The 26983-nt window shown below is 51.0% G+C and overlaps 1 protein-coding gene across 5 annotated transcripts; it reads right to left on the bottom strand.

The window, feature by feature from the left end:
* Nucleotides 1–240: 240 nt before the first annotated feature.
* On the bottom strand, nt 241–26264 carry LOC121600377. Of its 5 annotated transcripts, none has more exons than XM_041928906.1 (6): nt 26196–26264; nt 24607–24983; nt 23071–23189; nt 12346–12819; nt 7312–12262; nt 241–7229 (listed from the first exon to the last, which is right to left on the bottom strand). In XM_041928906.1, exons 2-6 carry the CDS (start codon nt 24722–24724, stop codon nt 2413–2415), a joined length of 10479 nt encoding a protein of 3492 aa, XP_041784840.1. In that variant the 5' UTR covers nt 24725–24983; nt 26196–26264; the 3' UTR covers nt 241–2412. The 5 variants fall into 5 exon arrangements, with proteins under 5 accessions (XP_041784840.1, XP_041784836.1, XP_041784837.1 ...); XM_041928902.1 differs by having other exon boundaries at nt 25180–26259; XM_041928903.1 differs by having other exon boundaries at nt 25922–26259.
* Between the last annotated feature and the right edge of the window lie 719 nt (nt 26265–26983).

Raw genomic sequence — 26983 nt, 5'->3', positions numbered from 1 at the left:
ACTGATGCAACTGAAAAACTAAAAGATGCATTTACCCCACGTTTATACTAACGGCTGTCGAGCTTGACATTGAGTCGTTTTAAAATGACGGTTATTTCGAGTACACGGTACTCAAACTCGAGCATCAAAGCTTTAACTTTGCGCATTCAGTAAAATAAACTTAACAAACAAATACGATAATTTCTTTCGTTAAACTAATAAATAAATGAAATCATGTGTTGTAATGTTTCTAACCATTGCTCGATTAGCGCTTTTTGCATTTATTCCACAGTTGGAACAGATATTCCTTTTATTTTTACCAGACTGTTATATTTTCCCACATGTTTTTTGTTTGTTTGTTTTGTTTTGTTTTTTTTTTGCTGCTTTAATTTTGCCCTCCACGTGCTGTTCTTGCTCCCTTCTGTTTTTTTTCTACAATCATTCATTACTTTAGGATAAATGGTACAGTTCTCCTTTGTTTTGCACAGTTTGAATCGTAATTTTGATACCACTCGTTAGGGGGGTGGGGAATCATCCCGCACTCTGCGCGCAGAATTATCATCTTAAATGCCCGAAATGTTTTACTGATTATAGTTATAGTTTGTTTTATCTGTCTGCCTCCTTCTTGCTATCAAAAAAGTGATTCCCATTCCCACACGGTAGTCCCACCTAAAGTTCATGCTCGTGCCCTGTGCCTTCTTTAACGATTCAGCTCGATATCTAGGTAATAAGTGGTAGTAGTGGGGGTGTGTGTTTCACCTCCATTAGCCCTTCGTTTTGAGCTTCCCCAAACACACAAACACACAAATGCACCGACACAAACGTCTGAATAAAAGAAAGTTCAAGCATTCGAGAGTTGATAACAAAATTTGTGCTAGGAAAAAATAAGTCGCCACACGTGAAGGATGTGCTACAAAAAACAAACGAACCGAACAGATACAAAAGACTGTACAGTTTTTAAGAGCAATAACTCGATACCTTGTTTTCGGAGAAACAGCTACTTGAGAGAGAACTTGTATACTGTATAATGCAATAAGAAAGATAAAAAATGAAAAAGAATACCAACACAAGAAAAACACATGTTCAACTGAAAACATAAAACACATAAAAAGAGAAAACAGAAAAACATGATAGCAACACAATGGAAAACGAAGTAAACTAAGTCAATAGAAGAAAAACGAAGAGAGGATAAAAGAAAGAAAAACTAAAACATGGTATCAATTTTCAAGTAATATTTTCTTCTTCTTCAATTTGTAGCAGTTTTTCGTTCACAAGGCTGGTTGGAGCCCCGTTTTCTCTTTTGTCCTGTCAATCCTTCCTCAGCTTTCGCTTTCTTGCATACGTTCTTTCCTCACTCGCTCTCTCTCTCTCTCTCTCTCTCTTCCCTCGAGTTTCTCTGACTTAACAACACTTACACAGCTACGCCTTATCATCCATTCACATTTAGAGCTCGACCGATTTCTTGTTTCTTTTTTCCTACTTCGGCGTCTCTTCTCTCGAGCGTGTTACTTTTGGTAGAAGAAACTGTATCGCATCGATTCGAGCTGCGCTGCTTGGCACACACTAAGACAATTCCCTCCCTGCGTAACACACGCGCAAGAACTGACGCGAACGAAACGAAACGAAACGGAAAAGAAGGACTTCGCAACCTTCCTAAGCTGCACAAACACAAAGTAACACTAAACCCATTTCAATTTGTTTTGTTTTTGCTGTCTATACACACACTGTTTTCGGCTGTTTTCGTATCCCTTTTTTTCAAGCTTCTTCCTCTCCCACCTGTCTATCAAACTTTGAGCCCTAGAGTTCCGGCGCAACCTAGTAGTAGTGTTGCTGTGTTGGCCTTACATAATCTGCACATAATACTCCGTTGGGTGGGGGGTGTTGTTTCGCCTATTCTACTTTTTCGAAAACTACCCTCTGGCCCTAGAGGCTTTCTGAAGCTCTGTGTTGTAATTGCGCTGTACTACGAACTAATGCTTAAATAAAAAGAAAATAAACTAAAAATACATTTACACAACTGCACGCCGCTCTAGCCCCACTTTTTAAGCTCACGAGATAAACGTAACATACAAAAAATGAACATAAAAGCGACAGTTAACAAAGGAGTCGTTAAAGCGTTATTTTTACAAGCTCGCGCGAGAAACAATGCAAAGGTAAATCCTTCTTATTGGCCATCGAGTGTTGAATAATGCGAACAGCTGGGGGTGGAAAAAATTAAAAATCCTTTGTAAACGAACTGAGAGACATACACGCGCAGAGCTGTCAACACGCAGCACATCCCGGAACGCTATATGGCCATCTCTACACACCGGACGTTTTGGTTGCGATTATGGGTGTGTGTATGCTCACTATATCTTACACCAGCAGGACGAAGCTTCCGGTGGCTGTTGGTGGTGTTGATGATGGAGGCGCCATTGCAGCACTCCCCGCCACTCATCGCTCCCGGTACCACCGGCCACGAGGTTTGCGCAGCTTGCGCGGACTGTACTTGTTCGGCGAAGGGGAGTTGAAGGTGCTTTTCGTTGTAGTGCTGCTGCTCGTACTAGCCGCCGTTCCCATCCCGGATGACGTCATCACGACCGTCGAGGTGCCACCGGACGAGGTGAATGTTAGCTTCACACGTGGTTGGTGCTGCTGCTGCTGATGCTGCTTTCCGAAACCCACCGCTGGAGGCGCTGTTAGCGTTGTGATGGTGGACTCACCGTCATCATCATCACCATCATCATCATCATCGTCGTCGTCCTCCTCCTCTTCCTCCTCCTCCTGTTCATCTTCCGCTTCCTCTTCCTCGCCATCGTCCTCGAGATGATCCTCCTCTTCCAGCTCCTCGACCTCAACGAACTCAGCATCCACTATTGGCGGATCGGTATCGTCCGGCTGATCGCTGTAATCGTGGTCGGCCATCACGAGCTTCCGTTTCTCATCCTCTCGCCGCGCTTGTTGCCGATGGTGATGATGATTATGGTGATGATGATGATAGCGCTGTGCTTCACCCGCAGGGAATGTTTCCTCCTCGTCACGGTGGAGATGTTCCGTTTCCGCACCGCCGTCCGCCCCATCGTCGCCATCATCCTCCTCTTCCTCAACCTCTTCCACCTCAAGCAGCTCGTAGTGCTCTTCCTCGTCGACTTCCTCCAGCTCGGTCGCCACCTCATCGTCCTCCTCTTGCGCCTCCTCTTCTTGCTCCTCCACCTCCATTAGCTCGTGATGATGATCGGCGGCATCCTCCTCTTCCTCTTCGATCAAATGCTCCTCCAGCAGATCATGCACTCGGCTCGATTCGCGCCGCTGCCGCTGATGATGGAATTGCTGCTCCGGAAGGTGATGCTGCTGCTGCGCTTCCTGCAAACGTTCCTCCTCCTGCTGCTGCTGCTGCTGCTGTTGCTCCTCAGTGGTGGTGGTAAGGGTACACAGCAGCGGGTCCTCCTCTTCCTTCTCACCATCATCGTTCGAGTGGCCATCGCTGTTGTTGTTGAAATGACCGCTGGTAGCCGCTTCCTTCCTTTTTACAGCCTTTGGCAATCGCTTCCGGGCCAGCAACTGTTTCGCCTTCAGGGTCAACTTTTTGCTTCTCTTGCCATCCGTGGTACCACCAACACCACTACCAGCGACAGCCACATCGTCAGCCACAGGTTCGCTGTCTTTCTTTTTCCTCCCACCGGCGCCACTTGGCTTCCTTCCCGACGGTGAGGTCGATGGCTTTCGCGGCTTCTTTTCCTCCGCCTTCCTTCGACGATTACCTTTCCCGGTACTGTTGCCGTCGACAGCCTTCTTCCCATTCACAAGCGTGACCTCTGCTGCTGCCGTTGCCTCCGCTGCGCTCTGCACAAAGTTCGCTTTGATCAAACTCACAAACGGAAGCTTTTTCGGCGTTTGCTTGCCAGCACCGTAGGTACGCTTCGGCGGCGAGTAGCCAAACGTCGACGAGCGGGTCTTTATTTTCGACGGCGTGAGAACAACCCCTCCTACTCCTGCTTCTCCAGCTTTGGCACGGGAAGAATATTGCTCGGCGGTGGTGGTGGTGGTGTGCTGCTGCTCCTCTTCCTCCTCGATGCTCTCACAATCGTGGGCTTTTGCTGGTGCCGGTGAAAGCGGCGCCTTGTCGTCCGCACCGTACGATGAGGAGGAAGAGGAAGAGGTGGACGTCGTTAGCGGGGGCGACAGTGGCATCATCGAGGGAGGCGGCAACGGTGGCCCTAGGGAGGATGATTTCCGCCTTTTCGACGACGAAGCGGCACGGATTTGTACGTCATGGTGTTTCTTCGCTGGTGGGCGTTTCCTCCCACCACAACCCGCCCTGCCCTTCGCTGTCTGATCGGCACGCACAGCCGCACGCCGATTCTTTACCATCTTGTTGCGTATCCGTTCGCTGGGCGTTCGGGGCGATTTGGGGGCTTTGTTGGTGGTGGTAGAGGTCAGCGGAACGTTCACTGAGTGCTCTTCCTCCACCTCCTCCTCCTCTTCGGTGGCGGCGGCACTGTGGATCGTTTCCTCGTTGTCCGAGCTCTCTTTCCGCCGCACCCGGATGGCCGGTAGCCGTGGATTCGTCTGCGACGGGGCGGAAGGTACAGTTGCGGGATCGTTCGGACCGGAGGGCAGTTCACTCGTCGACGGTGGCCGCTCGTCGGGCGGGTTTATGGCGGTCGAGGACGAGGTGGTATCACAGTCGTCGCTAACGAAGATGCTTCGCGAGCTGATGGAGTCGCACTCCTTGTCGTCGCTGTCGTGCGTCGCCAGGGCAACCGAACTGCGGTGACGATTCGTTACCCCACCGGTTTGCTGCTTCTGGCGAGCGTCTTCCTTCGGGAGATGATGCTCCTCCTGCTCGTTGCTGGCTGCAACGTCTTCGCGGGAATGTTTTCGCTTGGGCGGAGATGGCCCTCCTCCGCCACCGTCGTAATCGACCCGGGTCATCGTGGTGGTCGTTTTCGTCACATACTTGCAACTGTTTACACCCAGCACCGGTCCACTGGAAGGGGCGGAGGACGTTGGAGGACATGGCACATTTTCGCCACCAGCTGTCGCCGCTGTCCCTCGGCCGGGAGTGGTGGTAAACGGAACCGTGCCGCGGTTGAGACTCCCGGGAGCCAGAATAGAAGACGGCGAGGCAGAGGAAAAGGCGGGTGGCTTGGAAGAAGGCGATGAAAGTAGGCGCTGCAGCTGGCTGTTGTCTCGCATCAGCGCAGCCCGAAGCGTTGGCATGGTGTCGACCGTCGGCCCCGGCATCGTAGTACTCCTGTCCTTTTCTGTCGGCCTTTTTTCACATGTCGTCGCTGCTAACGCTTCCTTCGCCTGCTCGTCGTCGTCGTCATCGTGCTCGTCACCGCAAGTCGCAGCCGCATTGATATGGTCACGCTTTGCGACACCCCGCTTCACTCCAACCGACCGTTTCCTTCCCCTCCGTCCCGCTGGTGTGTGGTTTGCTCGCGTTTCCTCCTTGTGGTCGTCCTCCCGCTGCTTCCGACGCACACTGTCAGTCTTTTTATGGTTTGCTTGAGCAACGTCCTTGCGAGACGCTCCGCCGCCCCTGGCAGGACGAATCTTTTCTTCCACCACCGTGTCAGCATCATCGTCCTCGTCCTCGTGCTCCTCCTCCTCCTCCTCCTCGTCCGCTTCGTCGTCATTGTCTTCCCCTTCGTCCTGTTCCTCGTTGTCTTCTTCTTCCTCCTCCTCTTCCTCGGTCTCAGCATGTCTTTGCAACGACTCTTCCGCTTTGATCGCACACTGCTGCGGCTTCTGCTGCGACAACGAGCCATCCTCCTCCTCTTCCTCCTCCTTCTCCTCCCCTCGCTGCTCTTCCGGTTCCTTTTTGATCGACTCCCTCGATAACGATTTCTTGCCCCCCGTCAACGAGGAGGGTAGCATGAAGCGTGACTGCTGCCGGGTGCGCGTACCAATCTTCCGCTTGTTCGTCGGCCAACCGGTACGATTGATGCGCTTCTTGAGGAATGTGCCACCGACACTGCCCGGCCCGCTGCCCGGTCCGCACGCGGCCAGCGGTGACCCGCTGTCAAACAGCTGCAGCCCAATTACCGGCGAGCCGGACGAGATGGCCAACCCGGAGCCGGTTCCGCTCGCGACCATCGGCCGCTCCTTCCGATCGTACTGGACGATCTTCTTCACCACCGATTCGCAGCGCTGCACAAGCTTCAGGCTGAGCGGCGGTTCCGTGCCGACGGTTTGCAGCACATCCAGCAGGTCGCGTTTGCTTACCGGCAGCTCGTTCCGTTCGATGGCAATGCCTTCCTGCACGACCGACGGGGGCAGAAGTAGCTCCTGGTCCATCAAATCATCCTCCTCCAGTAGCGTCTCGCTCTTGTCCGCTGTTTCGTCGATCGCAACCCGCTCATCCGTCACTTCCGCTTCGCCCGTATCCGAGCGCTCTTGCTTTACGATTGCACCGAGCGTCGTACAGCCCTCCTTGCTGCCGGTGACGCGCTTCAGCTCGTCGGACAGGAACGCGTCCAGCTCCTGGCACAGGGTGCGGCTGTTCACGTAGCTGCTGTCCGGGAAGAGCGGCCGATCGAACTTGATACCGCCGGTGGACGACCCCGCCCGCGAACTGGCACGATCGCTCGCCCGCGAACAGGACCGGCTCGGCTCCTCGCCGTTGCTGTCAACTTCCTGATGCAGGAGCTGCTCGTGCAGGGCCGTCGTTTGCGTTGCCGTCGCCGTCGTCGCCTTGCGCGGGCTGGTGAGAATTTTGATCGTGCCCGCCCGCTTCCGGTGCTGCTGCTGCTGCAGCAGGCTGAGAATGGCCAGGGTGGAGGCGTGCTCGCGGGGCGATTTGCGCGGCCGCTCGTTCGCTCCCGCAATGAGCCGCGCTATCCGGCTGCTGTTACTGCTCGCTTCACCGGCCGCCGTAGCAGCGCTGCTGCCGCTTCCTCCTCCTGCGTCGGTTTTGGAAGAGCCGCTGCCATCGGTGCCAGCGCTGCTTTCCTGCAGCAGCAGCTTGCGCTTCTTCAACGGCAGCGAAGAAAGCGACGACGAGGGTGAGCACTTTTTCGACTCCGTCGGCTCGTCGGCAGTTGACGCCGCCCCGCCAAAGCTTTGCTGCACGTCGGACGAGCTGGGCCGCGAGCTCTTCCGGCCGCCCGGCGACGATGGTTCCAGCGAGGCCGACGAGCAAGACTGCAGCGAGGTGGTTCGATTCGATTTCCGACTCGCCGGCACCACCTTGTAGTTTAGTATGCAGCAGTTCTGCCCCAGCGCCGGCAGCGGTCCCATCTCGTACGGCAGTTTCCGGTAGCCTAGGAAAAAACCCAAAAAGCGTCACAAATTAGTTTACAAACAAAAGCAACAGAACAATAACCCTTTCCTCCTCCCACTTACCAGTGCTGCCGAAATACTCGTACACCTTCTCCGTACCGTCGTCCTGCCGCTGGAACGTTTCGTACCACGGTTCCAGCGACGGCACGCGCTCGAACGCGAACCGGTACGGTTCGATCTCTTCGCAGCGCTTGCGAAAGTTGATCCACTTGAATACTGCCCCCATCCCATCCTCCTTGCCCTTGATGTAGCTGCTGTGGCTGGCGCCGGCCATCATGGCGGCCCCGTCACCGCCGTACGACGATGTGAACGACGACGAAGAAACGGCGCTCGGTGGTGTCGTCTTTGTTTTGGACGCACGGGTGCCCGCTTTGCGTGGCGAGGCAGGGGTGGCCGCCCGCTCGACGGACTCGTCCGTGCGCCGCCTGCTCGAGGGTGGTGGCATTCGCGATGCGTCGAGCAAGTGGCAGTTACAGGAAGCGGCACCTCCGGCCTGCAGGCGACTGCCTCGAGCGGCTCGACCTGCACCACGGCGGCCCCGGCGTCCGGCGACACCTCCACGGCGTCCCCGTCCACGACCCTTTGCGATACTGCACGCGGGGCAGGGACCAATGGTGGCGGTGGCGGAAAATGTACTCGTGACCGAGTCTTCCCGGTAAGCTTTCCTCTGCCCGCGACGTCCACGCATTCCTGCGCCTCTACCGCGCCTCGACTTCACCACTACCTTCTTCACCTCCTCTTCCTCCTGCTCTTCCTCCTTCTCATCTTTCTCTTCCACCTGTGCTGCATCATCGTTGCTGGCATCATCGTCTTCATCATCATCATGTTGTTGGCCGTCTTCCGACGCGCTCGACTGGCTGCGGCGGCGACGCCGCGCCCGATCGGTGGAAGACGGACTCGTTTTTGCTGCTTCTGCTACTGGGCATGGCTGGATGGGGGCCTCTGGAAATCGCACCCTGGCGTCCACGGGATCCTGACCCTTTCCAAAGTCGGCCGTCTGTTGCGCTTTGCGGCGGGCCGCTGTCTCCAGGCGCGCTCGTTTTGACGCGATCGGTAGCGTAGGCGACGAACGCGACGAAACGGGAGACGACCGGTGATCGCTGCTTTCGATCGAGCAGGCGCGCTGGGCGGTGGCAGGGATCGCTTTTTTGCGCTTCCGACCACCACCACCACCAGCCACTGTGCGCTTTTCCTCCTCCCTCGTCGCTGCAGCTTCTTCGTCCTCGTCCTCTTCCGAATGATTCGCCATTACCATTTCGTTCGTCGTCGCGTCCTCCGTCGCCATCCCCCGGTCCGCCTCGCTGCTGCTAGTGATGTCGACCGAGTAGTTGTTCGCACTTCCGCCCTGGTACCCTTCCGACGACGTTTGCCGACCGTCGTCCGTCTCCTCGTCCGAGCTGCTGTCGTCCTTGCGCGGGAACATAAAGTTTTCCGCCTCGTCGTTCAGCAGGCTCAGCTCGGACTGGCGCACGCGCCGTATCTTCACGATCAGTCCATTCTTCTTGCCCGGCGACGCACCGTTCACCTTGGACGCTTTGCACGTTGTTCGTGACTGGGCGCTGCTGGGCAGTTGTGCGCTGCCGCCAGTGGCCGTTGGGTCCTTTCGTTGGGACGCTTGCAGGCCGGTTGCCGTCGTCGTCGTCGCCGTCGGCCGGGATGTGCTGATGCCACCGCTCGACGAGACGGTCTCCTCTCCTCCTGCCTGGTTATCGATCACTTTGTACAGCAGGGGCGATTTGACCGGCGGTCGCGTCATTGGGCTGGGCGCCCGCCATCGTATACCGCGTACTTTGATGTCCTCCAGTGTGACCGTCTTCTTGGCACTGCCCGACGATCGTTTGTTTGATCCAGCAGCGGCGGCGGCGGTGGCGGCAGGCTTTAGCCGATCGTGCGCCTCCTTCGCCTCATCTTCACAGACACGATTGGGAGGTTCCTCTTCCACCTGCTGCTGCTTGGGAGTTACCACCACCGTGTGCTGTTCCTTTGCTTTCGGCCCGACCCGTATCCGGGACTGGGCCGTCCGCCGTACCGACGTCGACGAGCCGGACATTTTCGACCGCTCGAGCGTTTCGTCCAGCAGGCTGGTAAAGTCTTCGTTCAGGTTCGCTCGCTTTGGATTCTGGCGCAGCCCGAGGCTGATGCGCTTCGTGTTTTTCGGATCGAGCCCGTCACACTCGAGCAGCGTCGCTGCCAGCTCGGTCGCGTGGCGTGTCTTTGTACCAGCGCCACCACCACTACCGCTTTCGCTAAGATGGTGATGATGATGGTGGTGGTGTTTGTTCATCGATGCTGTCGTTGATGCTTTCAGACCCATGCTTGTTGCGTCCTCTTCCGCCCGTTGCGGGTTGCGCTTGCGTCGACCGGCGCCGGTTTTCGGAGTGCCCGTTTCCTCTGGCCTTGCGTCCTCGGTGGCAGCGGGTGCTATTGCTTCCGTTGCTGGTACGCCCACCAGCAGGACCGATTTGTGCGCGACCAGCTCCCCGTCGTCCTCGACTGCTTCTTGCTGCTGCTGCTGCTGCTGCTGCTGCTTGGTGCGAAAATCGGTTATCACTTTCATCCCGGCAGCATGATCGAGGACGGCAGCACTATCGGTCGCTTTGCGTTCGTCCCACTGCTGCTGCTTCTCCTTCTCTTGCTGCTGCTGCTGGGCTCGTTCCTGCTGCTGCTTAAGCAATAGTGCGCTGAGGGTTGATTTGTGCTTCTGATGGTTATGATGGTTCAGTTGATTATGTGGATGATGATGAATTGCTGATCGTCGCCCAAACATTCCTTCACCGCTCGCCGCTTCCGGTTCCTCCGCTGGCTTGCTCAACACCTTCTCCTTCTCCTCCTCCTCCTCCTCCTCTTCCCTCACTTCCCGAAACGCGGAGCCCGATGGTTTACGTTCACTGCGACGCACGCTCACTTCGGCTGTCGCCGCCTCGGTCTGCTGTTTGCACGATCGCACCCTGCTCGTCCTTTGACCCACCACCAACTCCTCCTCCTTCTTCTTGCCACTACTATCACGGTTCGTTACACTAACTCTACTACTACTACTACTACTATTGGCAGCACGCTTATCACTAACACTCTCACCGACCGCCGGTGATTTGTCCGCCTGTTCTTTTACACTCTCCTTCTCCTCCTTCTTCCCGACCACCACGCTATCGTCGAGCCGTACGGAATCGTCCAGCGTTTGGTCCGCTTCCGCCAAAAACCCGTCACTACAGTCGAACGTGGCAATCACCGACTGGATCGCAAGCCTAATCAGCGCCTTCTTGTCTTTGTCGCCGTGTTTGTCTTTCCCTTCACACTTCTCCTCCTCACAGTCGGCACCGGTCGACGTCGATGTCGTCGTGGTGCGCTTTCGCTTCACTTTCGCGCGCGGTTGGCCCTTCCTTTCCTCACTATTCCCGTCGTCGCCTTCCTTCGATGTAGCGATTTTTGCAGGCTTTTCTTCCTCCAACGCTTGCCTCACCGTTGCTGCTACCTGCGTCCTGCGTGCTTCTTGCTCTCCTTCTTCTCCGATCGGTGCTGTTGTGTTTTGTTGTTGTCGTTCGATCAGTTCGTCAGCGGCGGCCGTCGTCGTCGTCGTCACCGCCACCGTCACCGTGGTTGCTTTGATTCGCCTCCCCTCAGCTCCGTCCTCCTCCTCCTTCTCCTCCTGCCGCTTGTCTCCGCCTGCTCCTCCTCCGCCCGCTCCTACTATTGCTTTCGGTTGTGGGGCGGCGGGGGACGCTGGAGGCTTCCTCCGTTCGTACAGCAGCTCCTCGCCTGGGCCGCGCTTGATGCGGGTCGTGCTGTGCAGCTGCTGGAAGAAGGTCTCAACAGCAACAGCACCACCGGGACCACCACCCTCACCACCATCGTACCCGTCCTCCTCCTCCGCCAGCTTTGTCTCGTCGCTGTCGCCACCACCACCGAGCGAATCGAGCAGCCGGTCAAGGGACAGAAAGTTGTCGTCGTTCTGCACGAACGTCTGGTGGCTTTCCGATTGCACGTGCGCCGCCAGCGAGTCGTACTCGATGCGACAAATCTCGCAGTAGCCACAGTCGCGGGGCGGAGCCGCAGCCTTGTCCTGCGCGCGCTTCTTCACCACCGTTTCACCACTCTTCCCCGTCGCCGTCGTTGTGGTTCGTGTGGCAACGCTGTTATTGGCGGCACTGGCAAGCTTTCTCGTCATTCTACTCGTGCTCGTCCCTTCCACAGGTGTGACGCCGCCACCGCCCGTTTCGTGCGTTACGTTTCCCTTCCTTCTCTGCTCATCCACCGGTTGCTGCTTCCGTTCGGGCGCTTCGTGCACGTCCGCAAACGGGGCCTTTCTCCCTGCCAGTTCCCGATCGGTGAGCAACAGCACCGGCCACCGCTTAAACTCCTGGTACACTGGCCGGTGGTTGCCCGGGGCCGACCGGGACTCGATCTTTACGAACCGTCCGCGCAGATGGTGCACGTGCTGGCTGCCCGCTGGTCGGGCACCGTGCGACTGGTGATGCCGATGGTGATGCCGATGCGGTCGCCCACTAGCGTCGGTCCTACCGTCACCCCCTAATCGACCAGCCTTGGAGCTATCACCAACGCCGTTCGCTGCTTGCGGCAGCGAGGCGAGCACCTTGCGCAGAAACTTGAGCGCGTACTCGGCACTCCAGATCAGCGTGCCCCAGGAGCGGGCCTGATGGACCGGGCTGTTCTGGCGGCTGGCGGCGGTGTTCGCCGCCGCACTCGTGCGCGTGATGGCCGCCCCGGACGGGCTGTAGCAGGACGGGCTGGGCGCCTGCTTGTGGTGGGAGGACGTGTGAATGGACGATGGTGTGGCGGCTTTCGTGGGCGTCGAACCGTACGCCGTTGGGTTCAGGGGCGACGAGTGGAGCAAGCTGTAGGAAGGCTGTGCTTGATGGTGGTGCTGTTGCTGTTGCTGTTGCTGCTGCTGCTGCCGGACACGCTGTAGCATAGCATCTGCACGGCTGCGTGGTACTGCTGCTGCTGATGATGATGATGCTGCCGACAGACTGGAGGACAAGTGGTGGTTTGGCTTAACCTAAAAAATGGAAAAAGAAAACGGTATTTTAAATAAAGAACTCTTTTTTGAAATGTCAACCACCACCACACACACACACATACCTTCCCATCAAACCCTACCGAAGCCGCGGTGGTGCTGGAGGAGACTGCTGCCGGCCCAGCCACCACGTGCTTCTGCTGCGCGGATGCTGCTGCACCACTGACCGTCGTGATGCATGCTCCCGCGGAAGAGGACGGTGCTGCTGCTGCTGCTGCTGATGTTATCGGTGGTGGACATGGTGACGATGTACGACTGGTCGCCGGTCCGTAATCATTTACATATTGACCGTGGGTTTGCTGCTGGTGCGTCAGATGAAGAAGTTGACGCGAGGTGCGCTGCAGCGGCGGCAGCGGCGCCGGCTGCCGTTGATGCGGGGGTCGCGCTGGATTTTCGGCCGAGCTGACGACGCCCGATGGCGAGGCACAGTACGGCGGCTGCTCTCGCTGCTGTTCGCCAGTCTCGCCAACAGCAGCAGTCGGCTGTAGTTTGTCAGTTACGAAGTGCGTAACATCCTTGTTGAGGAAAAATTCTACCGACTGTGGGAGTGGAAATGTAGGCAGGAAAAAAGGAGAAAAAAAGCATTCATTAGTCAATGTTCATTCTGCTACAATAACAACACAATGGTCATGGCAAATAGTAGGTAGGTTTTTTATGGACATTAAAGTGTGCCTGTGTTTGACAACTTTTTATACAAATACTCTCACACACACACACTTCTCAAACACTCAATTTTACTCTTTCGCCCACAATCAACAGCAGAAGAGGCAAACGCAAAAGCGAAATTTCTCTTCCAAGAGAAAAGATAGACCCTCTCTCTCTCTCTCTCTTTCATTAATCACTGTATGATGCTCCCCGGCATCTCCGGCTATTTAATATTATCCCCACGCACACATCCTCATACACTTCTTTTTTTTTGTATGCTCACGCTATACCATAACAAACCACAGCAACGACGTTCACCGTTCACCACACAAGCGCGGAGCTGTGTTTGCCATTTGCCCGAACGTCCCGAGGCCCGAACAAGCAGAACGGGGCAGAGTTTCACGTTCTCGCAGGTTTCGACGACCCGACCGACAGGCCCTCGCCTTCTGCACTACTTCATTCACACAGTGTTGAGACGAAAAAAAGGCAAGCTCTGCTTTTCCCACAGCGAAAAGTCGATATCGGGAGAAATCGATCGATTTTGGCGTTCGGGGGGTGCTTTCGAAATAAGGGCTGTTACTGCTCTGGTTGCGAAACGCACAAAGCGAGCACGTTGGCAAAAAGAAGGGAAGCGACAGGCCTTATCCTTTCGAATTTCTCAACTGGAACTGGGTTATTGATGCAGAAAAGGAAAGGAAAGGACATTAATTTGCTCTCACATGTTTTCAATTGACTCTTCCTGTCACTTTGTTTAGACGCACCTTCTTCTATTCCTTTATTATAGCTACTTAAACACACACACGTCTTAAAGCAATCTTACACAATCAACAAAGTAGTTTGCAATCGCTCCAAAGGCAACGTCAGCTTATAATCCACGATGTTTTCACCTCTTATGCGCGTTTCATGCTGTGAGTTCTCGACCGTCACACACCACACTCGTCGTAAAAGAACATTGAACCGTTGCTGGTGGCGTGTGCTCTGAGGCCCGTTTGTGACTGGGTACACACCACACAACTCCATCCTTCCCGCACTTCTCCATTCTACACACAACATAACCACACACACACACATAGAGAGAAGACTCTTTTATCTTGTTGATGTCGGTGGTGGTGGTACTGAACCTTTGCGTAAGATATGCGCAGAGAGCATAAGAGAGAAGAGATGTCGAAAGCGAACGTTGGGAAAGGAATGAAAGGAAAAAAATGTAGGCAAAACGAGCGAGAAAGAGAGAAGGAAATGAGAGATGCGAAACAATCTCTCCTTGCTTCAGCTTCCACATATAGATACTTATTTAAATTGCAATAAATGGCTTAACTTGATATAACTCACAAACTGAACAGTAAACAAACCAAATAAGTACGGAACAGTTTTTTTATTGTATTGTTATGTTGGTTTACCGATTGAACTAACACACAAACACATTCAAACGTTTCGACATTAGTGTTAGTGTTAGTGTGTGTGTGTGTGTACCAAATTTAAACCTAAATATGCTTCCGTTGTTTTTGTTTGTTTTCTTTGCGGGGGACGCAACGCTGTGGCAAGCAGTTGGTTTGTGAGAAGAGAATAGTAAATAAAAAATACTTTTAGTTTCCTCGTTATTGAAAGAATTTACTTCAAATTGTTAGTTGTAACATGAGAGAGTTTCCGGATCATAACAACTATAATGCAATTATTTAAATAACGAATATGTTTCACAAAAGATCTATTTTTTTCATAATTTTCTTAGAAGGTTTTCAACCCTCCTGGAACGAAGCATAAAGACCAAAAGGAACGCACTTTCTTGGAAGTAACATAAGAAATCAATTCCAAGAAAAAAAAACATACACACACACAAATCCCAACATTTCATTGATCATACAAACACACGCAAACTCAACCTTTTTCCTCTCTCCCTCTCTCGCCACAATTCCACGTAAACAAAACTCTCCAGAGAAGTCCACGAAAGAGAAAATGAACCAGATTGAGCGTTTGCTCGCGCGCGCAAAGGGCGAAACCTTCATCTCTCGCTTGCGTCTTCGTTGCGTTCTGCTCATTCTACGCGCAACTGCTAGCGGGGGCCGTCCGTTCGCTGGTGAGTGCTGGCTTGCACAGCACAGACACACAACACAAAATGGAGTTGAATATAGCTCCCTTCTGCTGCTGCTGCTGCTGCTGCTGGGCAAAAACGAAGGCCCGGGCCTCTGTCCGCTCGCACCGTTCCCTGCGTGCTGCGTGTCGGAGTGTGTATGTATAGCGAGATCACCAGCAGCAGCAGCAGCCATTTTTGATTTCGATTCTGTATTGCGCTTGCTGCTGGCCCTTGTGTGCTGGCGATACACTCCTCCTACATAAGCTCCACCACACAGCAAGCAACCGAGCGCTGCAGAGCGCAGTGTGCCGTTGAATTTTGCTATGCTCCCCCACACAGCAGCATCGTCATCGTTTCCTTCACGCCCCCCGTGTGTATGTGTGCTTGGCGGTGGGCGTACGTGTATGTGTGATTTTCCACAGTTTGCTCTGAAACTTCGTCGCTGCCAGCGCACTATGATGGGGGAAAGGCTTTCAAGGTGTACAATCTACGCATTCCCTGCTGCTTCATTTGCTGCCGCTAATGGATGCAACTTCAATACACACATAGATACATACAGAAACCCAAGGTAATATGGTGATGGAAGACACGGCAATTACAAACGTTGCCACAACTCTCCCCTATGGGGGGTTTTACATTACGATTACGTGCACGTAGCAACCTCCAGTGTGACCAAATACATTTAGAAACTACCCACACACACACAAACACACACACACACCAACGGTACACCACCAAACAGGGTCATGGCAAACGATAATTATCCGATATTATGTTTACTTGAAAATGGATGCCTCTTTACACAATTTGTTTTGAATTTCGTTTCAAAAGAACGACAACTTCCTTTTGCCTCCCCTAGATGGCAGCACGGGGAGCACAATCATAACACAAATTGTGCATAGGGGAGGGGGTATGATTGGAGCGACGACATTTGTTTGACGTTTGTTTGGAGCAATACACACACATACACACAGACACTTTTATAAAACAACATTCAAACATAACCTAAAACGCTACCAGTCCAACGAAGCAGGCTAAGAAACTCTGCCGACAGCACCAGTAAGGGAGGCGTTTGAAAGAACGGGGAAGGAAAATCAAAGTAGCAGCTCCACCGCCACCACGAAGACCACCACTGTATGCTGCTGAGTCAGCAAACCCATTTCAAAGCAATATACTATGGGGTGGTAGAAGAAACGACCGCTGCACATTTCCTACACACTGACACCGACCAAAATGGTGGTAGTGGCGCTGAAAATATACGCACACCGCTGGCTGGCTGAATCGACTTTCTCGGTGGTGTTGTTTGCCGTTCGAGAAATAATGGAAGAAACAAGCGCACACAAACGGGTGGTCTCGCTCGCGGCGGCAACGGTCGTGGTCGTCGTCGTCGTCTTCGTCGTGGACTGTGGGGGCTACCTAAACCCGAACCGAAATGGCATTTTCGCTCAACCGTGTTCCTTTGCAGCAGAGAACATACACTGTGTTCCCTTCATGCCGAAATCACACGCACCACACGCGCGCTGCTGTTCAGCTTTTCTTCGATGGGGGACGTGTGTGGCGGGGGTCTTCTTTCTCCTATCATCACCCCCACACAGCGCATTCTCGTGCGCAAAGTAAGTTCATTCTCCTGCTAGCGTGTACTGCCGCTTTACCGGCTTTACTGGCGACCGAAAGACGTCTCTCTGCCCCGGCAGCCACCCAGCCCAGGCAACTGTGCGCGCTAATGGGACGACACAAACTTCACTCTGGACGACGGTTGATGATGGTTGTGGCTGACCCCGAGGGAAGCTATTTCAACCTTTTAGGCCCGCAATCGTTCTTCTCGTACAAAACTCCGCTCGGATGTGTGCGTGCGCTACAAGAAGAAACAAGAAGCCGTATTCAGAGATCTGTGCGACGGCAGTCGGGTGAAGCTGAAGGAACGCAAAAGAAACCACATGAAGAGCGCCGTGCGTGTGGCTGGTGGTCGTCGACGCAGTTGCCAATCTCTCCCATACATCCATACATGCACACATTCTCTCTTCGGGCACCGGTTTAGCAACAACAACAGCAAAAAAAGCATCCCAACTTCTGAGACGTTCGCTCGTGTTCCTGCCGCCAATAAGTTTTGCCAAGCTGAGCTGGTCGACGGGGATGATGCTGACAATGATGATGGTTGCAGTCTGCTGCTGATCTTTTCTTCTATCTTTTTTGCTCATTGGGACAAACGTCGGTGCGGGTTAGAGCTTCATTGGAGCATTTAAACGGCCTTTTTGCACATCTGCGGTCGATTGTGTATGTGTTGGTTTCGCTCTCTCTAAAGGGTAGGTTAGAGTAAGACCGTCTGTCGACCGAACAAGCAGTTACCTAAAAGTACAAAAATCATCATAATAAAAAAAAGGAACACTTTCATGTTTTAATGTCTATTTTACCTTGAATCTTTTATTGTTGCAGAACTTTGTTGGCCATTCACTAATAAACTCGTGACGGTTTTGAAAAAACCTGGGCTCTGGAAGAGTTGTCTTCTACTTATGCAAAAATACACTTTCATGGTGGAGTATACTCAACACTTTAGCACTTCATTCGCCGAAAAGCCACAAGAACAACCACCTGGCATCAATCGAGACATTTGCATTGGCCTTCATCATGTTTTTTTTTTTTCTTCAAGAGAACCAAGAAATGATGCAATACACGACAAAAGGAACAATTAATTGCTATTTGTCTGTGTCGTTTCGTGCAACAGTTGATGGAATTGATGCTTACCAACGGGAAGAAAGGGAGAACAACAATGAGCAGCGGAAGAAAAATAAGAAAAGAAAAAACAAAATGGTAACAACAAAACTGAACGCACAAGAAGTTGAACAAACGAGAGGTTGGGAGGGTCGCGTTTGGACACGACAAAAGGGAAACAACATCACACACACAGGACGGGGGTATTGTGGGGTAAGAGTGTGTTCAATGTGTGTTTTGCCTTTGCTTTGCTGCCCCCCCCCCCCTCTCTCTCTCTTTCTCTCTGCTCCAGTGCGGCCGCCGCGGTTTGCATACCGGTTTTGCTTAATCTTTTGAACATGTTTTTCGGCATTGCTTCCTATTTCCTGTTTTGCTTCAACTGCTGTGCTTAAATTGGTGACAGCTTTCTGAGCTAATACAAAGAATAATTAGAAAGGAAAGTTTTATAAAAAGAAAATGACAACATTCTCCAACTCGCCTGTAGCTATGCGTACGGTAAACATAGTAAGCCATGAAAAATAACAACAAAACATTGTAAACAACGCGCGCGCCACACTACTACATTTACACACGCCAAACAGGGCCCAAACTCTTTCCCCGTCCCATCGGTAGCCGTTTTTCTCTGTCTATCACAACCAAGAGACGAGCTGTCATTTCTTAATAGCAACAGCAGCAGCACACAAATAGAAAAACCGTGTGACACAACCACACACACACCCACACACTTGAGCGTACAAAAGTAGTTGCATTTTATGTTGGTGGGGATGGTGAAGAGCGAGAAAACAATAATAAATTACCATTACAAGACGAATTACACGTCGCTGTGCTTTACGCTCTTTAAATTCATTTGGATGTTTAAAAAAATTATTTTAAATATATAGAAATTGTTTAAAAGCATTCAAAATCTCCCCAAGCATAGCAACGGTATCGTAGGTGCTGGGGAAAAAAACAATCACGAGAACAAAATGTATTGCTTCATTCCAGGTCCACGTCGAGAAAAGGCCTCCGGAACCTACCCCGAGCCCCCATTCAATTCGTGTGTTGAATTTTTCATTTAGAACAGAAACCGACAAATGTAGAAAACCTCGACCACCTCCTTCTCCTCTCTTCTCCCCTTCACACTGCTAGTGTAACAAACACACATACACAGCGCAAGAAGCATGTGAGTGAGAGTGTGTGGACGGACAACGCGCGGGACACAACATTGTTTCCGTGCTGCTGCCCAGTTCGCCCCTTCCCTCCCTTTCATACATTCCCCGTCGCCCTGTTTCTCCATAACCCCTCTCCTCACCCTCCCACCCTTTTCCTGAATGTATTTTGAGTGTTTTGTTGCGTGGCAGCAGCAGCAGCAAATGTGTGACGGCGACGTGTTTTCATGGACAAAACGGCGGCAGGGCAAGAAAACAAGAGAGAAAGACACACGGCTGGACAATTACGAGCAACGGGGGAACTGAAGAGAGGGGGGGGGGGGTCGTGTGGAACTGGGAGGAATGGAAGGGGGTGAAATTGAAAGGTAGATAATGCACGGGAAGACACAGCAGCAAAAAAGGGCGCCTTTTTCTTCCCCTTTCTGTAGCCAACAAAGTAAGCGGCGCGCACACGTAGAGACAGTGATGTGTGTGTGAGCGCCTACTAGTACTACACAACTCAACACAAACGGAGCGTTTGGTTAAATCTTTTTAAAATTGTTGCGTTCAGGGTAAATGCACGACAAACAATGGAAATTCCTTTGCAAATTTTACGCTCGCAGTAAAAGTGATGGTTGGAAAATTGCAGCGATATGCAGGGGGAGTGATGCAACTCCCACCACCCTAATTTGTACATTGATGAAATGCACTTTCCTCGCTGGCCGGTGGTCTGGTGGTCGGTCAAATTGACCTCATTTCCGGATATTGATTTCTGCTTCTTCGGCCCGTGTGCGTACATGATTCACATTCGCGCACACTGGGAGGAGTTGGGAGGAGCACAATATGCATCCTCTCGCGCGCGCATACACATCGTATAACAAAAAAAGCCCCAGCTATATCTCATCCAAGCAGCATAACTATGCTAATATACGCAACGCACATCGAGCATACAACAGCACTTCATACTACAAGAGGATTTGTGTATGCGTGTGCGTGTATATCCACTCTCCCAACATAAATGGGCACGCACGTACAATTCCACACACTGAAAAAAAAATACACGCACTCATACTAATGCATGCAACACATACAAAAACAGCTAAGAAAATGATTTCACTTAAAAAAACAACGCTCCAACGCGCACACACACAAACTCAACACACACATCTCTCGCTCACTCTGCTTTACACTTGGTTGTTTTTTTTATATATGTTGCTCGTTGCATACATACACGGCAGAAGCACACACTTATTGAACCGTTTAACTATTAGCCACTTCCATTACTACCCTACATTTATTGATTTTTTTGTTTTGTTCAGTTTTTGTTAAGTTGTTGGTTCTTTGCTTCCACCAGCGAGACAAGCCGTTAGAGAGAGAGAGAGAGAGAGAGAGAGAGAGAGAGAGAGAGAGAGAGAGAGAGAGAGAGAGAGAGAGAGAGAGAGAGAGAGAGAGAGAGAGAGAGAGAGAGCGCGCACCAATTTCTCATTATGCTACGAGGGCCCGCGCGCGCGCTCTTACTAATACCGATGCACGTAGGGCAATGGGAAATAAATGGGAAGAGAGAAACGATATGCGCGCGGCTGTGTGTTAGAGAGGTCTCTCGTTCCGTCGTTGCGGTTTTCGACGGCTCGTTTTGCCTGCTTGCGAACCACTTTGGTCGACGTTACGGCTACCTACTCTGCTGCGGCTGAAAAACGCCATTTTCGAACGCATTTAGCACAAGAAGAAAACGCCCTTTTCCGTCGAAACACGGTGGGGGATGTTGGTGTGTAAGCGTAAGCTTCCCTTCCGTTGCTTCACACTGGTTGTGGGGCATTGCACACTGAACAAAAATGCAGAGTGATATAATATTAATTGAACTCTATACAACCATGTAAGAGATGACGGGGCAAAAAGGCCGTTGGCTAGGGGGGGAATGATAATACAATTTCGATGACTAGTTGGCGGGGCAGTTTGACAAGGTTCACCGAGCCCCAGCACCACACTCACTCACTAACACCCCCCTGTCTACAGGGAGCTCCTCTATACGTTGCATGAGAGTCGTGGCATTATATACAGCAGACCCAGCAGTGGAACGGTGGAACGTTTAGCGCTTCCGTAACCATTTCCTCGCCTGCTGTTGGCACCGACGAGAAAATGGCGAATATCACCTCATTCCCGTGTACCAGCAGCAGCAGCAACAGCACCGGGCAGGTTCGCTCCGTACAAAATCCGGGCGAGGGCGAACGAGAACCACACACCACCACCACCAAAACCGGGGCCACAATGCTCGATGCGAACGAGGGGCAGGAAACAACGGGCGTGTGTGCAGCAAGAAGCTCCAACACACAATCATCTCGCACGGCCCTTCCCAGCGCAGCCACACATCATCATCATGCCCAACCAACTCAACCCAACACACGCCAGGCCAGCCGCTAACCGCATCGAAAATTCAACCAACGCGCGTCCGACCAAACGGGAAGCAACGCAACGGAGACGGGCGGTGAAGGGCAGGGCGGGGTAGGGCGGGGTAGGGCAGGCGGCAAACACACAACATACCGCCGCAATAAAAACACTCAACCATTCACACACATACACACAAAGCAGCAGCAAGCTGTCAGAAGCACACGCGCGCACACACGTTCACAAACGTACGCACACACGCACACACACACTAACGAAACATCATCGATCGAGGCGCAGCGAAACGGGCCCAAAAGGAAAGAGAGCGCAACAGAGAAATGGTGTGTAAAACGAAGAGAAAAAACATACGCACACACAACCACACACAGGCACACACACACTTTTTGATACAGAAATTGATGACGAGAAAACGGTAGATATTGTATCAGCAGATACGGTGAGCTGCTTGGGGGAGAATAGGAAAGAAAAAGCCCCCTTCCCCCTTACACACACATACATAAACACTAACCTATTAATTCACACTCGCTGGGGCCATCTAACGCCTATCTTACTGCTGGCAGCACACACACACATACACACACAAATGCTTGTAGTTTTCTTTCCTTCCTTTCAGCGCTGCTGGCTGTATTGCCTTTTTTGTTTAACACACTTTTTTCACCCACACACGCGCACACACGAACAGGCGGTGGCGTCAATCGCAAACGCACCACCGCTTTCACACGCCACCTACCCGCGCTTGAGCGATACAATGGTACGCACACACACTAAACACACACACATAGAAACACACGGTCACAGTGTGACACTGCTCCGTCGAGCGTAGCGTAGCTCCGTACGAGTACACGTCTGCACGGCTCGAGTGCAACAATATCAATGAAGCCGTCTGGCGCGGTGTCTACTTCGATGAGCGTCTGGCAGCGAGCAAATGTCTCTCTCCAACCGTACCGCAATGAGAGCGCGAGCGAGAGAGCGGCTGTACGATTCCCGCACGCACGCACACATCCAAACACACACTCTGCCCGTTTGCGCAACTGTGTGGAGGAAAGCAAAAGCAAAAAACGGAACGACGACTCGCGCGCCTTCAGTGTGTGTTGCAAGGGTAAAGACAGCAAAGGCAGAGGCTCACAGCAACGGCCTAAAACGGCACACGGAATAACGCGAACAAAGATGGCCGCGCGCAGCAAGCCGATGCGAAAAGGGAAAAATATCACACAGTGCGCACTGCCGCGGGCGCCATATATTTGGTAAAATGAGTGAAAATACATTGAAACATCAAATAGCAAATGTAAAGGACGGCGGCGACGGCGGCTGCAACTTGCTGACGAGTCAGAAAAGCACACAAAAACAAAATAATGTCTTGTTTTGATGCATGTGTGAGAAAGAGAAGAAAGTGTGAGAGTGAGATGGAAGCAGGGTACTGTTTTTTCCCCGGTGTGTGTGTGTGCTATGTGTTACACATCCATAACGAACCCTTTTTTCGCAATTTAAATGCCATTTCTAAGCGATCCACAGGTAAAAGAATTCTTTACGAGACTTTCATGATGGCTTTTAGATTGTGTTTTAGCATTTATTTGCCATTGCTTAAAGACTTGAAAATAGAAAAACACACACACACTGAACCCCTGCCTGTTGGCATTTTCTCGCCTCTCAATACAACCTTTCACTGTCCTTTTCTCTCGGACTCTCTCTTTCACCCTTTTTTGCCGATCGGAGAGCGTTTGCTCTTCGTTCTGAGGAAAAATGCCGGTGGGTCTGTGATTTTCCGTTTCGGATCGAATGTACAAATCACGTACAGTTAAGGATGAATTCGAAAGGGGGCAATGGTTTTTCATACTTACACCACCCAGCTGCTTGATGGTCGTCTCGATCTTCGTCGCGATCTGGTGCTGCTCGATGTCCAGGTAGAACCGATGGTACACTAGCGGCTTCGGACCCTTCACCAGCTGCACCTTGTTGTCTGTTGGGGGGAAAGACGACGAATGAAAAAAGAAGAAATAGAAGAAGAAAAAAAATCAAAATTTACTTCAAATTTACACACTCACAGTAAAATAGGGGGAAAATAAAGGTAATGCCTAAAACAGACACAGCAAACAACAACATCCGGAGCACACAACCTCCCACACCCACACACACACAGGACAGTTATAACCATATCCAAGAGGTGTCAATACGCGCAACGTTCTTCGTTGCCATAGTTTCTTCCCTTGTCGAGAAAATTGTGTCATTCGGTGTACAAAAACACAAACATCAAACTGCAGTGTTCTTGGGGTGGGTTTGCAAAATATTTTAAAAAATGTGCAAAATTTCGACAAAAAAAATATATGCCTTAAATTGGTTAGTAACATGGTGTTTACTATGCTTCTGATTTCCTGCTCAAAATTTGAAAAAGTCTTTAAGTAAATATAAGATTGGTTTTAAATTTAAATCTATATTCAAAGAATCTTCAAAAAAATCCATATTTGCATGCAATTACAGTTCAGTTCGTCACTTCTAATTGTACTACACGCTATGTGGAAACGAACTAATGATTATATGTTTTTTCTTGAATCAAATCAAATTACTTTTTATGCTTAAAAATGATCTAAAACTTTTGTGTGAAATTGCAGTTAATGATGGCATTTGGTGTCAAACAGCAATTGTAAAACTTATCGCGGATGGAACAACGAAATGTTTGTACAAATATAAGTGTTCATGACGCACAACGTTCCTCATACATCATCTCGAATGAAACCGTCTAATAAATTTTGGCCGTGCTTAATATAAAATACCAAAAATCCGATTGATGGACCCCCCGTGTGCGCAATAGATGAAGAGAAGCACACAAACACACTAACACTTCAGCAGTCGCGCCCTTAGCGACAGCTGCGCAGCTGTCAAATCAACAGGGGCAGACGACGGCGATTGTCTCTCGCCATCAAATATGCTCAAACAACAGCAGTACGCATCATCATCAGCATATCAACATCATTAGCATTCATTTCGGTCGATGTTTCGCAAATCCAATTCCAATCGTATCGTCTTCACTTCATCCTCTTTCAATGGTCAACGACTTCCAAAACGAACGGCACACAAATTGGCCTCTTCATATTCGCTCAAGAAATTAGCGAATCGCTCGGCGCTGGAGACGAACCACAGCAGGGGAGGGGGAGCAACACACGCAAAATTCGTCGTACGCATGGGGCAATGACTCCTAGACAACGGAGGCATATTTGACAGGAATGCCAATCAGAGGAAACCGGTCGAAAGTAAACAAAAGCAAAGCGCTCCACACACACACACACACACACACACACACACAAAGAAAAACCAGTTCCCGCGAAGAATACGCAATCAAAGTTTTGCATTCATTTGCGTACATTTGCGTAAACACTTACTCGCTTTCCTTTGGGATGCCTGAGACGGACGGTGCTGCTGTTCCTCCTGTTGTTCCTGCTGCTGCTGCTGCTGTTGACCGGCGATCCTGGAAAGTTTGGCCTTCGAGGGCGAGACCATGCCTCTGCCGTAGCAGCGGCGCAGGATACTGTCTCTCCCGCCCTCCCTCCCCGTAAGCGTTCACCGCGTGTCAACCGTTACCGGCGGAGTCCTTCCAAGTCGGCAGGCAACATCCTTGCGGCAACTAGTTTTGCAAATGGAGGACGCTCTTTGAAATGTCACCGTCACTAGCTAGTTAAGTTACGATAAGCCATACACGAAAAGTACATCTCACGGGATTTCACATATTAAATTATTCGATAGAGCTCTTTAAAGGACACTGAAAAGCAAAGAAACACAGCACACACTATTATAAGCAGGAATTGGGAAGCAAAAGCACCAAATGCCCAACTATCTGGTCGAGCACTACTTTCGCATAAGTATTGTATGAAAAACTGAACACTTTTTCTCACAAATCTTTAATGGATGATCTTTTTGCACATAAAAACACGACACAGTATTGCCACGATTAATACCTCAGCATGTACAACGACAACACAACATATTGCGCGCCATTTTCTATTTTCGATCACTGCGGCAGCGATGCTGCCGCTGCTGCTGCTGCTGTGCGTGCGACACACGGTGCCTAAATACAAACAGAAGAAACTGAACCCTGAAAACCGGCCAAAAAACTACAGCGTCACAAAACACACACACACGCACACATTCACTCACGCACACTACGCATCGTAGCTTTCGTGTGCGTGTTTACGCACATATCGTTGCCGGGCATCACACAAAAGGGAATGCTTCTGTTGTGTTCTTCGCCCTGTCTTAGCAGGCAGCTGGTGTCTGGTCAAAACGATGGGCGAGTGAAGGAGGGGTGAAACGTGCCAAAATTCGCCATTTTTGTCAATTGGCTTGTTGCCTGCCACACACACATACACACACAGCCGGGTGAAGGGAGCGCGAGTGTCTCCTGTTTCGATTTTAGTTTCCGAAAAAAACGAAATGGCGCTTCTTTTCCCTTGGAATGAACCCAAAGCTGAACGATGTGTGGTTGCTGTGTTTCAATCTGAATCAATCGCCTCTGCTTATCACCACCAACAACAAGCACAACGGGCAGGAAGGCCTCAATGTCAACCACCGACCGAGTGTGGCCGTGATTGTTTTGCTTTTACGTGTGCTCTACATTAGCCGCCTCACACACACGCACACAGCTATTTAAGCTCCATCTCCTTGGCGACTGCTACGGAAATCACTTTAGCGATAAATTACCGTACAACACCCAACACACAAACATAGAAATGCAAAGAAATGGCGGGAAATAATTGGATCACAACATTTGCTTTCGACGTAGCGAGCCAAACAATACGGCGCACAAACACACATACACGCGCACTCTGTACAGTAAATGCGGCAAGCGGCACACAAATTGTTACGCCACCGGGCCAAGTATTGGTCGGGGAAAGAGCGATTTGATGTGATTTACTCGTGCCCTGCTCAGTCCGGTCGGAATGATCGTGTTGAGAATTGCGCGAAACAAACAAACCGCTTTCGCGTTCGCTTGGTGAACAACAGACGAGCGGGCAGAATCCTTGAAACACGAAAAGTGACACTACAGGAGGAGAGATCAGAAGAGCTAGCACAGTGGTCGACCAGATGGACAGTTCGGTGGAGCCAATGGCACCTTGTGGCAGATTTGGAAAAAAAGCCGATTTGTGGTAGTTAAGATTAATTGCATAATTTCATAGAGAAGCTTGAGTTCCGACTTCGTTTCGTAACAATCTTTTATTTAAGTTAAGATTTTACACATTTTCTGGGATTTCTCAAGAGAGCAGGAGATGACGTTGGGAAAATAATTATGGCCTTGGAATACATCACAAACGTCCCGTGTGCGCAAAAACTCTGGGGATATACAGGCGAATTGAATACTCGCAACCCGCAACGCGTACACAGTGGTTGACGAGCTGTAGGCAACGGTCAAAATAAGCTATCAATGGGGGCCTTCACGATTCTAGTCAGTTTTTTGTATGGAGTTTGACAGTTGGAGGCTGAAATCATGTAAACACTCCATACAAAACCACACACAAAACTAGCCTGCGATTTTCAGTCTAGATTATTCTAGCCTCAAAGCTAGAATTAGATTCGAGTATCTGCTCGAAAATGGCAAAACAAGGTGGTGTTTACATTTATCCCAAGGTGCATTAACGAGATCTGGCGATGGAATCTACAATAAAAGTGTATGTAGTCCAGGTGGTCTCATAGCATTTTTTTATAACCACATTTGAATATCACTTTTTGGCAGGACGGGTGAAAACTTTTGCTCAAACAAGCTTT

Source organism: Anopheles merus, chromosome 3L (genome assembly GCF_017562075.2).
Source record: "Anopheles merus strain MAF chromosome 3L, AmerM5.1, whole genome shotgun sequence".
In the NCBI taxonomy this organism is placed as follows: domain Eukaryota; kingdom Metazoa; phylum Arthropoda; class Insecta; order Diptera; family Culicidae; genus Anopheles; species Anopheles merus.
Note: the sequence above shows the minus strand (reverse complement) of the source record. Positions and strands in the feature narration are given on the sequence as shown.